This window comes from Salvelinus alpinus, chromosome 21, assembly GCF_045679555.1.
Source record: "Salvelinus alpinus chromosome 21, SLU_Salpinus.1, whole genome shotgun sequence".
NCBI lineage: Eukaryota > Metazoa > Chordata > Actinopteri > Salmoniformes > Salmonidae > Salvelinus > Salvelinus alpinus.
In genome coordinates this window covers 47,603,736-47,619,383 of record NC_092106.1, presented here as the reverse complement: position 1 = coordinate 47,619,383, position 15,648 = coordinate 47,603,736, and the positions used below count along the sequence as shown (strand labels likewise).

The following is a 15,648-nucleotide window of genomic DNA, read 5'->3' as shown; positions in this document are numbered from 1 at the left end:
CCCTTAGACACTTGGACCGTCTTTTTTTATATTTTCTGTGAGTATTGTTAACGAACACAACCCCATGAAGAAAATGAGAAATAAAAAACAGGTTCAGCCCCTGGTTCGACCGTGATCTTGCAGAGTTACTCCACCTCAAGAATTGCATTTGGCGAAAGGCTCTGCACACGCATACTCAGGCTGACTGGCTCTCGTTCAGGCTGATGAGAAATAAGTGCACTCAGGCTATCCGGAAGGCCAAAGTTAGTTACTTTAAGGAGCAGTACTCTCTCTGTGGGTCTAACCCCAAGAAGTTCTAGAAAACGGTTAAAGACCTGGAGAATAAACCCTCCTCCTCACAGCTGCCCATCTCCTGTAATGTTGATGATGTGGTTGTTACTGACAAGAAGCACATGGCTGAGCTCTTTAATCACCACTTCATTAAGTCAGGATTCCTATTTGACTCAGCCATGACTCCTTGCCCGTCCAACATTTCCTCATCTCCCAACCCCTTCTAATGTGACTATCCCAGATGCTTCTCCCTCTTTTCCCCCTGCCCTGCTACAAAGTTTCTCCCCGCAGGCAATCACTGAGTCCGAGGTGTTAAAGGAGCTCCTTAAACTTGAACCCCCCCAAAAAAAACCTTTCTTCTTTAAGGTTGCCCCTATCATCGCCAAGCCTGTCTCTCCTTTCTGGGGAGGTTCCCATTGCTTGAAAGGCAGCCACTGTTCGTCCTTTATTTAAAGGGGGAGATCAATCTGATCCTAACTGTTATAGGCCTATTTCTATTTTGCTCTGTTTATCAAAAGTGTTGGAAAAACTGACTGGCTTTCTTGATGTCTACATTATTCTCTCGGGTATGCAATCTGCTTTCCGCTCAGTTTATGAATGTGTCACTGCAACCTTAAAAGGTCCTCAATGATGTCACCATTACCCTTGATTCTAAGCAATATTCTGCTGCTATTTTTATTGACTTGGCCAAAGCTTGTGATACGGTAGACCATTCCATTCTTGTGGACCGGCTAAGGAGTATTGGTATCTCTGAGGGGTCTTTGGCCTGGTTTGCTAACTACCTCTCTCAAAGAGTGCAGTGTATAAAGTCAGAAAATCTGCTGTCTCAGTCTTATACTGTAGCTGGCCCCTCCCCGGATTTTGTGTAAAATGCTCTACAACAAAGCTTTCTTAGTGTCCAACAAACTTTCTCTACCCTTAACCTTGTTCTGAACACCTCCAAAACAAAGGGGGGTTTAGAGCTTGAGGTAGTCACCTTATACAAGTACTTGGGAGTATAGCTAGACGGTGCACTGTCCTTCTCTCAGCACATATCAAAGCTGCAGGCTAAAGTTAAATCTAGACTTGGTTTCACTCCTCTTTCACCCCAGCTGCCAAACTAACCCTGATTCAGACGACCATCCTACCCATGCTAGATTACGGAGACATAATTTATAGATCGGCAGGTAAGGATGCTCTCGAGCGGCTAGATGTTCTTTACCATTCGGCCATCAGATTTTCCACCTATTGTCCTTATAGGACACATCACTGCACTCTATATTCCTCTAAACTGGTCATCTCTGTATACACGTCGCAAGACTCACTGGTTGATGCTTATTTATAAAACCTTTTTAGGCCTCACTCCCCCCTATCTGAGATATCCACTGCAGCCCTCATCCTCCACATACAACACTCGTTCTGCCAGTCACATTCGGTTAAAGGTCCCCAAAGCACACACATCCCTGGGTCGCTCGTCTTTTCAGTTCGCTGCAGCTAGCGACTGGAACGAGCTGCAACAAACACTCAAACTGGACAGTTTTATCTCAATCTCCACAGATAACACTGCTACTCCTACTGCTCTCTCCTCGTCTGCCCACGTGTTCTCGCACACCCCGAGAGCTTCTGGTCAGCGGGGTGGTGGCACTGGGATCCTCATCTCTCCCAAGTGGACATTCTCTCTTTCTCCCCTGACCCATCTGTCTATCGCCTCCTTTGAATTCCATGCTGTCACAGTTACCAGCCCTTTCAAGCTTAACATCCTTATCATTTATCGCCCTCCAGGTTCCCTTGGAGAGTTCATCAATGAGCTTGACGCCTTGATAAGTTCCTTTCCTGAGGATGGCTCACCTCTCACAGTTCTGGGTGACTTTAACCTCCCCACGTCTACCTTTGACTCATTCCTCTCTGCCTCCTTCTTTCCACTCCTCTCCTCTTTTGACCTCACCCTCTCACCTTCCCCCCCTACTCACAAGGCAGGCAATACGCTTGACCTCATCTTTACTAGATGCTGTTCTTCCACTAACCTCATTGCAACTCCCCTCCAAGTCTCCGACCACTACCTTGTATCCTTTTCCCTCTCCCTCTCGCTCTCATCCAACACTTCCCACACTGCCCCTACTCGGATGGTATCGCGCCGTCCCAACCTTCGCTCTCTCTCCCCCGCTACTCTCTCCTCTTCCATCCTATCATCTCTTCCCTCTGCTCAAACCTTCTCCAACCTATCTCCTGATTCTGCCTCCTCAACCCTCCTCTCCTCCCTTTCTGCATCCTTTGACTCTCTATGTCCCCTATCCTCCAGGCCGGCTCGGTCCTCCCCTCCTGCTCCGTGGCTCGACGACTCATTGCGAGCTCACAGAACCGGGCTCCGGGCAGCCGAGCGGAAATGGAGGAAAACTCGCCTCCCTGCGGACCTGGCATCCTTTCACTCCCTCCTCTCTACATTCTCCTCTTCTGTCTCTGCTGCTAAAGCCACTTTCTACCACTCTAAATTCCAAGCATCTGCCTCTAACCCTAGGAAGCTCTTTGCCACCTTCTCCTCCCTCCTGAATCCTCCTCCCCCTCCCCCCCCTCCTCCCTCTCTGCGGATGACTTCGTCAACCATTTTGAAAAGAAGGTCGACGACATCCGATCCTCGTTTGCTAAGTCAAACGACACCGCTGGTTCTGCTCACACTGCCCTACCCTGTGCTTTGACCTCTTTCTCCGCTCTCTCTCCAGATGAAATCTCGCGTCTTGTGACGGCCGGCCGCCCAACAACCTGCCCGCTTGACCCTATCCCCTCCTCTCTTCTCCAGACCATTTCCGGAGACCTTCTCCCTTACCTCACCTCGCTCATCAACTCATCCTTGACCGCTGGCTACGTCCCTTCTTCAAGAGAGCGAGAGTTGCACCCCTTCTGAAACAACCTACACTCGATCCCTCCGATGTCAACAACTACAGACCAGTATCCCTTCTTTCTTTTCTCTCCAAAACTCTTGAACGTGCCGTCCTTGGCCAGCTCTCCTGCTATCTCTCTCAGAATTACCTTCTTGATCCAAATCAGTCAGGTTTCAAGACTAGTCATTCAACTGAGACTGCTCTTCTCTGTGTCACGGAGGCGCTCCGCACTGCTAAAGCTAACTCTCTCTCCTCTGCTCTCATCCTTCTAGACCTATCGGCTGCCTTTGATACTGTGAACCATCAGATCCTCCTCTCCACCCTCTCCGAGCTGGGCATCTCCGGCGCGGCCCACGCTTGGATTGCGTCCTACCTGACAGGTCGCTCCTACCAGGTGGCGTGGCGAGAATCTGTCTCCGCACCACGTGCTCTCACCACTGGTGTCCCCCAGGGCTCTGTTCTAGGCCCTCTCCTATTCTCGCTATACACCAAGTCACTTGGCTCTGTCATATCCTCACATGGTCTCTCCTATCATTGCTATGCAGACGACACACAATTAATCTTCTCCTTTCCCCCTTCTGATAACCAGGTGGCGAATCGCATCTCTGCATGTCTGGCAGACATATCAGTGTGGATGACGGATCACCACCTCAAGCTGAACCTCGGCAAGACAGAGCTGCTCTTCCTCCCGGGGAAGGACTGCCCGTTCCATGATCTCGCCATCACGGTTGACAACTCCATTGTGTCCTCCTCCCAGAGTGCTAAGAACCTTGGCGTGATCCTGGACAACACCCTGTCGTTCTCAACTAACATCAAGGCGGTGACCCGTTCCTGTAGGTTCATGCTCTACAACATTCGCAGAGTACGACCCTGCCTCACACAGGAAGCGGCGCAGGTCCTAATCCAGGCACTTGTCATCTCCCGTCTGGATTACTGCAACTCGCTGTTGGCTGGGCTCCCTGCCTGTGCCATTAAACCCCTACAACTCATCCAGAACGCCGCAGCCCGTCTGGTGTTCAACCTTCCCAAGTTCTCTCACGTCACCCCGCTCCTCCGCTCTCTCCACTGGCTTCCAGTTGAAGCTCGCATCCGCTACAAGACCATGGTGCTTGCCTACGGAGCTGTGAGGGGAACGGCACCTCCGTACCTTCAGGCTCTGATCAGGCCCTACACCCACACAAGGGCACTGCGTTCATCCACCTCTGGCCTGCTCGCCTCCCTACCTCTGAGGAAGTACAGTTCCCGCTCAGCCCAGTCAAAACTGTTCGCTGCTCTGGCACCCCAATGGTGGAACAAACTCCCTCACGACGCCAGGTCAGCGGAGTCAATCACCACCTTCCGGAGACACTTGAAACCCCACCTCTTTAAGGAATACCTAGGATAGGATAAAGTAATCCCTCTAACCCCCCCCCCCCCCCCCTTAAAAGAGTTAGATGCACTATTGTAAAGTGGTTGTTCCACTGGATATCATAAGGTGAATGCACCAATTGTAAGTCGCTCTGGATAAGAGCGTCTGCTAAATGACTTAAATGTAAATGTAAATGTCTTCATTCAAAGACTCAATCATGGACACTCTGACAGTTGTGGCTGCTTTGTATGATGTATTGTTGTCTCTACCTTCTTGACCTTTGTGCTGTTGACTGTACCCAATATTGTTTGTACCCTGTTTTGTGCTGCTACCATGCTGTGTTGTCATGTTGTGTTGCTACCATGTTGTTGTCATGTTGTATTGCTACCATGCTGTGTTGTCATGTGTTGCTGCCTTGCTATGTTGTTGTCTCAGGTCTCTCTTTATGTAGTTTTGTCTCTCTTGTTGTGATGTGTGTTTTGTCCTATATTGATATTGTATTTATTTATATTTTTTAATCCCAGGCCCCCGTCACCGCAGGAAGTCTTTTGCCTTTTGGTAGGCCCTCATTGTAAATAATAATGTGTTCTTAACTGACTTACCTAGTTAAATAAAGGTTCAAATAAAATAAAATAATAATGTACTTTTCACTCCATACATTTCCTCTGACACCCAAAACTACTCGTTACATTTTGAATGCTTAGTAGGACAGAACATTTTTCCAATTCACACACTTATCAAGAGAACATCCCTGGTCATCCCTACTGCCTCTGACCTGGTGGACTCACTAAACAGAGAACATCCCTGGTCATCCCTACAGCCTCTGATCTGGTGGACTCACTAAACAGAGAACATCCCTGGTCATACTTACTGCCTCTGATCTGGTGGACTCACTAAACAGAGAACATCCCTGGTCATCCCTACTGCCTCTGATCTGGTGGACTCACTAAACAGAGAACATCCCTGGTCATCCCTACTGCCTCTGACCTGGTGGACTCACTAAACAGAGAACATCCCTGGTCATACTTACTGCCTCTGATCTGGTGGACTCACTAAACAGAGAACATCCCTGGTCATCCCTACTGCCTCTGATCTGGTGGACTCACTAAACAGAGAACATCCCTGGTCATCCCTACTGCCTTTGACCTGGTGGACTCACCAAACAGAGAACATCCCTGGTCATACTTACTGCCTCTGATCTGGTGGACTCACTGAACACACATGCTTTGTTTCTAAAGGATGTCTGAGTGTTGGATTTTGCCCCTGGCTATCCATAAATAGATTTTAAAAAATAGTTCCATCTGGTTAGCTTTATATAAGGAATTTAAAATGATATATACTTTTGATACTTGTGTATATTTAAAACCAAATACTTTACTCAAGTAGTATTTTACTGGGGGATTTTTCACTTTTACTTGAGTCATTTTCTATTAAGGTACTTGACTTTTACTCACATATGAGAATTGGGTACTTTCTCCACCAATGATTTTAAAGTAATCAATTTTCTTCTTCTTCATTGGCTGATTGCTCCCAACTCATAGGAATCTCCCACCCAGTTGACTACTTTACAAATTCCTATTATCAACACCTCAGAAACCCTGAGTTGCACACTCCCCTCCCCCATCCCCCGTAACCGGGGGGCCTGAGAGTCTAGAACAGGGGTGGGCAAGTCCAGTCCTCCGAGGGCCTGATTGGTGTCACAGTTTTGCCCCAGCCCCAGCTAATACACCTGACTCCAATAATCACCTAACCATGATCTTCAGTTTAGAATGCAATTACATTAAATCAGCTGTGTTTGCTAGGGATGGAGAAAACGTGTGACATCAATCAGGCCCTCGAGGACTGGAGTTGCCCACCTCTGATCTAGCGGTATCATAAACCTGCTTCTCAAATTTTCTCTGACCTGTGTGACCTTTGCCCTTATAGGTTGCTAAGGAGGTTACTAGGGGGGCTGGACATCTGCCAACATCTCCGTCTCTGCTCATCAACTACTGGATCCAGTTATAGCTCTGGACTTGTGGGAGGGTGTCCAAAAACCATCCCCATGTACAGTACCAGTCAAAAGTTTGGACACACCTACTCATTCAAGGGTTTTACCTTTATTTTTACTATTTTCTACCTCCACACAAAAATACCTCACTTTGTGGGCATATTTTCGTGGACAATGTATGGGCGCAGGAAAACCTCTCGTTTCACCTCTTCCTCTCTGAGAATACAAGACAACAAGGGAGGTGGCAAATGGTGAGAGTGTCAGTGGAGGCTGCTGAGGGGAGGACGGCTCATAATAATAGCTGGAATGGCGCAAATGGAATGGCGTCAAACACAAGAAAAGCATGTGTTTGATATATTTGATACCATTCCACTGATTCCGCTCCAGCCATTACCATGAGCCCGTCCTCTCCAATTAAAGTGCCACAAACCTCCTGTGGTGTGTGTGTGTGTCTGCGTGCATGTCTATGAGGGATGTAGAGATATAGCTGAATAATAGACAACTATTAGATAGTTAGATAGTTATATAACTACACAGAGGAAGCAAGAGTGAAGAACTAAGGGAGGAGACAGCTGAAGAACTGAGGGAGGGGACAGCTGAAGAACTAAGGGAGGGGACAGCTGAAGAACTAAGGGAGGGGACAGCTGAAGAACTAAGGGAGGGGACAGCTGAAGAACTAAGGGAGGAGACAGCTGAAGAACTAAGGGAGGAGACAGCTGAAGAACTAAGGGAGGAGACAGCTGAATAACTAAGGGAGGAGACAGCTGAAGAACTAAGGGAGGAGACAGCTGAAGAACTAAGGGAGGAGCCAGCTGAAGAACTAAGGGAGGAGACAGCTGAAGAACTAAGGGAGGAGACAGCTGAAGAACTAAGGGAGGGGCCAGCTGAAGAACTAAGGGAGGAGACAGCTGAAGAACTAAGGGAGGAGACAGCTGAAGAACTAAGGGAGGAGACAGCTGAAGAACTAAGGGAGGAGACAGCTGAAGAACTAAGGGAGGACACAGCTGAAGAACTAAGGGAGGAGACAGCTGAAGAACTAAGGGAGGAGCCAGCTGAAGAACTAAGGGAGGAGACAGCTGAATAACTAAGGGAGGAGACAGCTGAAGAACTGAGGGAGGGGACAGCTAAAGAACTAAGGGAGGAACAGCTGAAGAACTAAGGGAAGAACTAAGGGACAGCTGAAGAACTAAGGGAGGGGACAGCTGAAGAACTGAGGGAGGAGACAGCTGAAGAACTGAGGGAGGGGGCAGCTGAAGAACTAAGGGAGGGGACAGCTGAAGAACTAAGGGAGGGGACAGCTGAAGAACTAAGGGAGGGGGAGGCTGAAGAACTAAGGGAGGAGAGCTGAAGAACTAAGGGAGGAGTAGGCTGAAGAACTAAGGGAGGATTGTTCTGGATTTAGGGACTGTGAAAAGACCCCTGGTGGCATGTCTGGTGGGATAAGTGTGTGTGTCAGAGCTGTGTGTAAGTTGACTATGCCAACAATTTGGGATTCTCAACACATTGTCTATTTCTTATAAAAAGAAAAAGTGATGCAGTCAGTCTCTCCTCAACTCTTATCCAAGAGAGACTGGCATACATAGTATTTATATCAGCCCTCTGATTACAATGAAGAGCAAAACGTGCCGCTCTGACCTGAGTCAGCTGCAACGTAGCTACGTCTTTCCTTGCCACACTGGACCACACGACGGGACAAATAATCAATATTAGACAAAACTAGATCCTGCAGTGGTGTCAAAAAAGCGGAGCATCTCTTTATTACAGACAGACCTCTCCCCATCTTTACAACCATTGAAACTATATGTTTTGACCATGACAGTTTACTATGTAAGGTAACGCTGAAAATAAACCCAGCTCTGGAGGAATAGGAATAGAGGGGAAAGATAAACCTGGGGTCATACCAGCAGCGATGGCCCCGACCAGGGGCTGCAAGGTGAGGGCCCAGGGGTAGTTCCAGGCCCCGATGATGAGGATCACCCCCAGAGGCTCCGGCTGGATGTACACCTTCAATGATATGAAACTTTACTAATCCTCTCAGTCAGTGGCTAAATGGTTTACATATATATACTCCTAGAAAAAAATGGTTCCAAAAATGTCCTTCAGCTGTCCCCATGGGGAGAACCCTTTGAAGAACCCTTTGAGAACCCTTTTGGGTTTCATATAGAACCCTCTGTGGGAGGGGTTGTTCAAATGCTTCTCCCCATGGGGACAGCCGTAGGACCCTCTTTCTAGGAGAGTAGTTAAGTGTAAATGGCTGCTGTAAAGGACTGATGTAGTTCAATGATACGTCGTCCATACTGTACCTGGTCTCGGATGGTGAGGAGGCTCTTCTCTACTGCCCGAGGAGCAGCCCACTGCGCCAGCTTCGACACAGCCAGGCTGATCTCATTCTCCAGGCCGATCAGCTCCAACAGCGGGGTGTCGTACTGGCTCTGTGGAATACAAAGTGAGGTTCATTGATGTGAGATATAGGACGCGTTCCAAATGGAACAATACGCTCTACTTTTGACGGGCAATTTCACTTTACTTCCTGAATTGTTTGTATTCAATTTTGAATTGACCCCAAACCCTGATAAGTCCCGTGCGAAGATTTTACCCTGTTGATGTCCTGTTTGAGGGCGGTGGCGATCTCTCCCTGTCTGTCTGTGATCATCCTCTGGAGGGACTTGAGCTGCTGAACTCTGAACTCCAGGGGTCGCGACCTCCCGGTAAGGAAGGTCTCCCTGGCCCGCTGCACCACCTGCATCTCCATGGAAAAGTGTCACCAGCACACACCTGGATAGACAGACCGACAGACACAGAGTACACAGAGTACCTGTCACCACACCACACCTGTACAGATACAGCTACATGTCACCAGATCACACCCATACAGTACAGATACAGCTACCTGTCACCAGATCACACCCATACAGTACAGATACAGCTACCTGTCACCAGACCACACCTGTACAGTACAGATACAGCTACCTGTCACCAGACCACACCTGTACAGTACAGATACAGCTACCTGTCACCAGACCACACCTGTACAGTACAGATACAGCTACCTGTCACCACACCACACCTGTACAGTACAGATACAGATACCTGTCACCACACCTGTACAGTACAGATACAGCTACCTGTCACCACACCACACCTGTACAGTACAGATACAGATACCTGTCACCACACCTGTACAGTACAGATACAGCTACCTGTCACCAGACCACACCTGTACAGTACAGATACAGCTACCTGTCACCAGACCACACCTGTACAGTACAGATACAGCTACCTGTCACCACACCACACCTGTACAGTACAGATACAGCTACCTGTCACCACACCACACCTGTACAGTACAGATACAGATACCTGTCACCACACCTGTACAGTACAGATACAGATACCTGTCACCACACCACACCTGTACAGTACAGATACAGCTACCTGTCACCACACCACACCTGTACAGTACAGATACAGCTACCTGTCACCACACCTGTACAGTACAGATACAGCTACCTGTCACCACACCTGTACAGTACAGATACAGATACCTGTCACCACACCACACCTGTACAGTACAGATACAGATACCTGTCACCACACCTGTACAGTACAGATACAGATACCTGTCACCACACCTGTACAGTACAGATACAGATACCTGTCACCACACCACACCTGTACAGTACAGATACAGCTACCTGTCACCAGACCACACCTGTACAGTACAGATACAGCAACTTGTCACCACACCTGTACAGTACAGATACAGATACCTGTCACCACACCACACCTGTACAGTACAGATACAGCTACCTGTCACCAGACCACACCTGTACAGTACAGATACAGCAACCTGTCACCACACCTGTACAGTACAGATACAGATACCTGTCACCACACCTGTACAGTACAGATACAGATACCTGTCACCACACCACACCTGTACAGTACAGATACAGCTACCTGTCACCAGACCACACCTGTACAGTACAGATACAGCAACCTGTCACCACACCTGTACAGTACAGATACAGATACCTGTCACCACACCTGTACAGTACAGATACAGCTACCTGTCACCAGACCACACCTGTACAGTACAGATACAGATACCTGTCACCACACCTGTACAGTACAGATACAGCTACCTGTCACCACACCTGTACAGTACAGATACAGATACCTGTCACCACACCTGTACAGTACAGATACAGCTACCTGTCACCACACCTGTACAGTACAGATACAGATACCTGTCACCACACCTGTACAGTACAGATACAGATACCTGTCACCACACCACACCTGTACAGTACAGATACAGCTACCTGTCACCAGACCACACCTGTACAGTACAGATACAGCTACCTGTCACCACACCTGTACAGTACAGATACAGATACCTGTCACCACACCTGTACAGTACAGATACAGATACCTGTCACCAGACCACAATGTAAATTGTCCGGTGGCGATTTTTATGAATTGTTCAGCAGTCTAATGGCTTGGGGGTAGAAGCTGTTGAGGAGCCTTTTGGTCCTAGACTTGGCGCTCCGGTACCGCTTGCCGTGCGGTAGCAGAGAAAACAGTCTATAACTTGGGTGACTGGAGTCTCTGACAATTTTATGGGCTTTCCTCTGACACTGCCTTTTATAGAGGTCCTGGATGGCAGGAAGCTTGGCCCCAGTGATATACTGGGCCGTTCACACTACCCTCTGTAGCGCCTTACGGTCAGATGCCAAGCAGTTGCTATACCAGGCGGTGATGCAACCGGTCAGGATGCTCTCGATGGTGCAGCTGTAGAACCTTTGGAGGATCTGTGGGCCCATGCCATATCTTTTCAGTCTCCTGAGGGAGAAAAGGTTTTGTTGTGCCCTCTTCACGACTGTCTTGGTATGTTTGGACCATGACAGTTTGTTGGTGATGTGGACACCAAGGAACTTGAAACTCTCGACCCACTCCAGAGGGTCATTATCAGCAACCATCAGTCCTGTGTTCCAATGGCACGTTGTGTTAGCTAATCCAAATGTATCATTTTAAAAGGCTAATTGATCATTAGAAAACTCTTTTGTAATTATGTTAGCACAGCTGAAAACTGTTGTCCTGATTAAAGAAGCAATAAAACTGGCCTTCTTTAGACAAGTTGAATATCTGGAGCATCAGCATTTGTGGGTTCGAATACAGGCTCAAAATGGCCAGAAACAAAGACCTTTCTTCTGAAACTCGTCAGTCTATTCTTGTTCTGAGAAATGAAGGCTATTCCATGCGTGAAATTGCCAAGAAACTGAAGATCTCGTACAACGCTGTGTACTACTTCCTTCAAAGAACAGCGCAAACTGGCTCTAACCAGAACAGAAAGAGGAGTGGGAGGCCCCGGTGCACAACTGAGCAAGAGGACAAGTACATTAGAGTGTCTAGTTTGAGAAACAGACGCCTCACAAGTCCTGGCAGCTTCATTAAATAGTACCCACAAAACACCAGTCTCAACGTCAACAGTGAAGAGGCGACTCCGGGATGCTAGCCATCTAGGAAGAGTTGCAAAGAAAAAGCCATATCTCAGACTGGCCAATAAAAAGAAAACATTAAGATGGACAAAAGACCACAGACACTGGACAGTCTATCTCCTTTCCCAGTTTCATCAACAGATCTGAATTCACGCTGCTCCAGGTGCATAGGGGGGTTGTACCTAATAAAGTGACCACTGTATCTATAGACTTTCCAGAATGTGCTCTGGGAATAACAGGGGTGTTAAACATTTGACTATAAGTGTTGAACAGTTGAATCTATTACCTCAGGAGATGGTACCATTCAGCTTGTCTGGGGATGACAAAGAAGGACTTCAACAAAGCCAAAATAGAAAATGATTGGAAGGGGGCTCTTTGCTGTTAAATTAGAGACATATAAATAAATGACTGTTGTGCCTTGCAACTTCTTTAAAATGTGCAACTGTTGCACTAACAATGCAAACATTGATTTGGCATACAATTTAAGACTGTAAACATTGTACAACGTAATGTAAACATTGTACAACGTAATGTCATTGTCTGACTTCATGTAGAACAAATTGCACTTGAAATGAACATTTCTTTCAAGTTATTGCAAATAAATGCATATTTTCACTTTTTTTCTGCGACAATCACTGAATTAGTTATTGATTTCTTCATCTTTAAATGCAATATTTGAGATTTTATGTATTTCTATCAAGTCAAAACTGGAATTTCGACTCAAAACAAAGGTTGTAAAAGTATGCTAGACATTTATAGAATAAATCATATCTAGTTTGATGATTCTGTGACAAAACGGTGAATTAGTTATTGATTTGTACATTTTTAAATGGCTTTTGGCGAATGTCTGTTGAATGTCCGAATGTGTGGATATAAACTTTACCTCGGTTATAAAATATGACTTTAGAATTATTAGTTGGTAGGTTGTCAATTCTAAAACTGTATACAACTGAAATAACAGGCTAATGAACGTTGTAATTACTGTGATAGACTACATACAGTATTTTGTCTGTTGGATACATCTAAACAATAATGTTCCATACTCACACGTGAATGAAAGCATCAATCTGGAGCAACAATGGACGAAATTAATTTATCCCGATTTATCCAAGTAGTGAAATCACCGCTGGCAGTGTTAAAAAAAAAAAGTTATCAGAAACGTTCCTATCCTGTGCAAAAATATTGGTGCATAACCAACGAGATGAACAGCATTATACCACCGTACGATACAGTCTGTCCTTGTTCCCGCCTCACTGACGTGACCGTGGGAGGCACATGACCGCACATTTAACGTTCATCGCACCAGGCTACGGATGGTATCCGGTTTACCCCATCAGACGTCACTAATAACTAGGCAGACGTTTTTTTGTTGTTGCATTTTTACAAATAAAAAAAACTGAGCTACAAAATGGCCATATGTTTAGTCCTACAATGTCCCAGAATTTTATTAATCAAGTCACACCAGTAAAATACCAGAATGGCTTATAATTTATTTTTTTGCTAAAAAATAAAATGTAAAAGTGACATAAAAGAAGTGTAATAAATACCCAGAAACAAGATAATTTTTTATTTGAAATGAATAACTCTTCTCGGTCTTATTATATATTATTTCACAGCTAAGCCTAAATGTCATTTTAATATCTTAAATACAACAAACTGACGACTGTGGAAGACATCTCATTGTTAATGTTATACAGTAACATAACGCAGGCAACTTTTCTTTTCATACTAAACATAAAAGTACTGTTGACATAATCAGTATAAAAACGAGTACAACAAGAGGCACATTCTTTACATTACAAAACAGTTGCACTCCTTTAGGAAAATGCAAATGCATGGTACTCAGTCTTCCATTGAGGTTAGAATCCATTTGCAACAGTGCAACAGAGATGAAATGTGTAGGACACGATATGAAATTAAAAATAACCTCAAATATACAGGTTTACTGGCATCATAAACACCTCTAAAATGATTAATGGTTCATAACCCTTGTTTTTAAAAACAGTTAAATAATTGTGATTTAAAATGAACTATTGCAATTTTGCTATGTTTATGACTGACACCGAGCCATAACTGTTGCCCGAGCACTACAAGTCTAAATCAGGGTCCAAGATGGTGGAGCCTCACGTACAGTTTCCCCACATCAGCATCACCGCAGGAACCTCTGCAAGAAACACAAAATGTCTCCCATCATCACTTTTCACAAACAGGACAACAATGAATATGGCAATCAACGGTGACACAGCAAATTACAAAGACAGATATGTGTAGAGGTACAGGAGGACCAAAAAACAAAGGCCTTATTTAGTGAAGGAGAATGATGCACGCTGGGTAATTAAAGGGGGCCATAGATCATGTTTCTAGTGTTGTGTTGGTTAGATTTCCTCAACAACACCAAACATTGTCTGAAGGAGACAAAGCCATTCTTGTGTTGGGAGCACAAGGGTTCTGTCCACAATGTCAACCTATTCCCTATATAGTGCACTACTTTTGACCAGAGCTCTATGGGCCCTGACCCAAAAGAAGTGCACTATGTAGAGAATAGGGTGTAATTTGGAACGGACCCCATTCTATGGAGCTGTGGGAGTTAAGAGAGGGAATGTTCGCAGAATGTATCTTGCCATCATCTCTGTGAAAATGTACTTTCCAGGATGGATTCAAGAGACAAAATAGAAGCACTCAGTTAGCATTTAGACACACAAATAGCTCATTGAATAACAATAGCTGGGTTTCTTTCGAGATAATAATTTAAATCGTATTTAATAAACTGTTTTCATTTGTAAAAAATAGAACCGTTGACAACATAAACTACGTATTCTAGAAAAACACATTATTCAGCCAACAAGCTGCAGTTCGCTACACTCGCATTAACATCTGCTAACCATGTGTACGTGACCAATAACATCTGCTAACCATGTGTGTGTGACCAATAACATCTGCTAACCATGTGTGTGTGACCAATAACATCTGCTAACCATGTGTATGTGACCAATAACATCTGCTAACCATGTGTACGTGACCAATAACATCTGCTAACCATGTGTACGTGACCAATAACATCTGCTAACCATGTGTGTGTGACCAATAACATCTGTTAACCATGTGTACGTGACCAATAACATCTGCTAACCATGTGTGTGTGACCAATAACATTTGAATTGAGTATGAGTCAGTTAGTGGGACACACAACAAACTTCTATGTCAGCGTCCTAAATGGCACCATATTCCCTATATAGTACACTACTTTTGACTAGGCCCTGGTCAAAAGTAGTGCACTACATAGGGAACAGTGTGCCATTTGTGACGGACCCTATATCTGCCCGGTCGCCGAGAGGTTCTCGTTATTTAAACCAGTCAGGACCGAGACGCTCCAGTCCCTCCCTCTGCCCTCACACAGGCCACTATGGTATTTAAGTAGGAGGGGCTGTAGTGACCAGCGGAGCTAAGACAGGGATCTATTGTAGGGATCTCAACTGTTTCGTAGGATCCACTTATGGGATGTGTCCAGAATGGCACCCTATTCCCTATGTAGTGCACTACTTTTGACCAGGGCCTAGTCAAACGTAGTGCACTACATAGGGAATAGGGTGCCATTGGCTCTCTAAACCATTGATTAAAAACTAGAGCAGGAAGGCCTGTTAGCTAACTCAGTCTAAACCCCCCTGATAAACAAGGGAACAACAG

At 45.8% G+C, this 15,648-nt stretch overlaps 2 protein-coding genes across 6 annotated transcripts in view; both read right to left on the bottom strand.

Moving 5' to 3' along the window:
- LOC139548380 (aldehyde dehydrogenase family 3 member A2-like) overlaps positions 1-13,251 on the bottom strand; it is a 49,273-nt gene extending 36,022 nt beyond the window's left edge. The window contains exons 1-5 of one of the 4 annotated variants that reach the window (XM_071358028.1): positions 13,012-13,251; positions 12,251-12,342; positions 9,060-9,238; positions 8,767-8,895; positions 8,365-8,467 (exon numbers count right to left, since the gene is read on the bottom strand). In XM_071358028.1, the coding sequence (XP_071214129.1) occupies positions 8,365-8,467; positions 8,767-8,895; positions 9,060-9,215 (388 nt within the window). In that variant the 5' untranslated portion in view covers positions 9,216-9,238; positions 12,251-12,342; positions 13,012-13,251. The remainder of the gene's footprint in view (positions 1-8,364; positions 8,468-8,766; positions 8,896-9,059; positions 9,239-12,250; positions 12,343-13,011) is intronic. The other 3 variants (XM_071358027.1, XM_071358029.1, XM_071358030.1) reach the window with 3 other exon arrangements.
- A 265-nt stretch (positions 13,252-13,516) lies between these two features.
- Positions 13,517-15,648, bottom strand: part of LOC139548379 (aldehyde dehydrogenase family 3 member A2-like) — a 29,487-nt gene continuing 27,355 nt past the window's right edge. For both annotated transcript variants that reach the window (XM_071358026.1, XM_071358025.1), the window contains exon 12: positions 13,517-14,128. In XM_071358026.1, the coding sequence (XP_071214127.1) occupies positions 14,114-14,128 (15 nt within the window). In that variant the 3' untranslated portion in view covers positions 13,517-14,113. The remainder of the gene's footprint in view (positions 14,129-15,648) is intronic.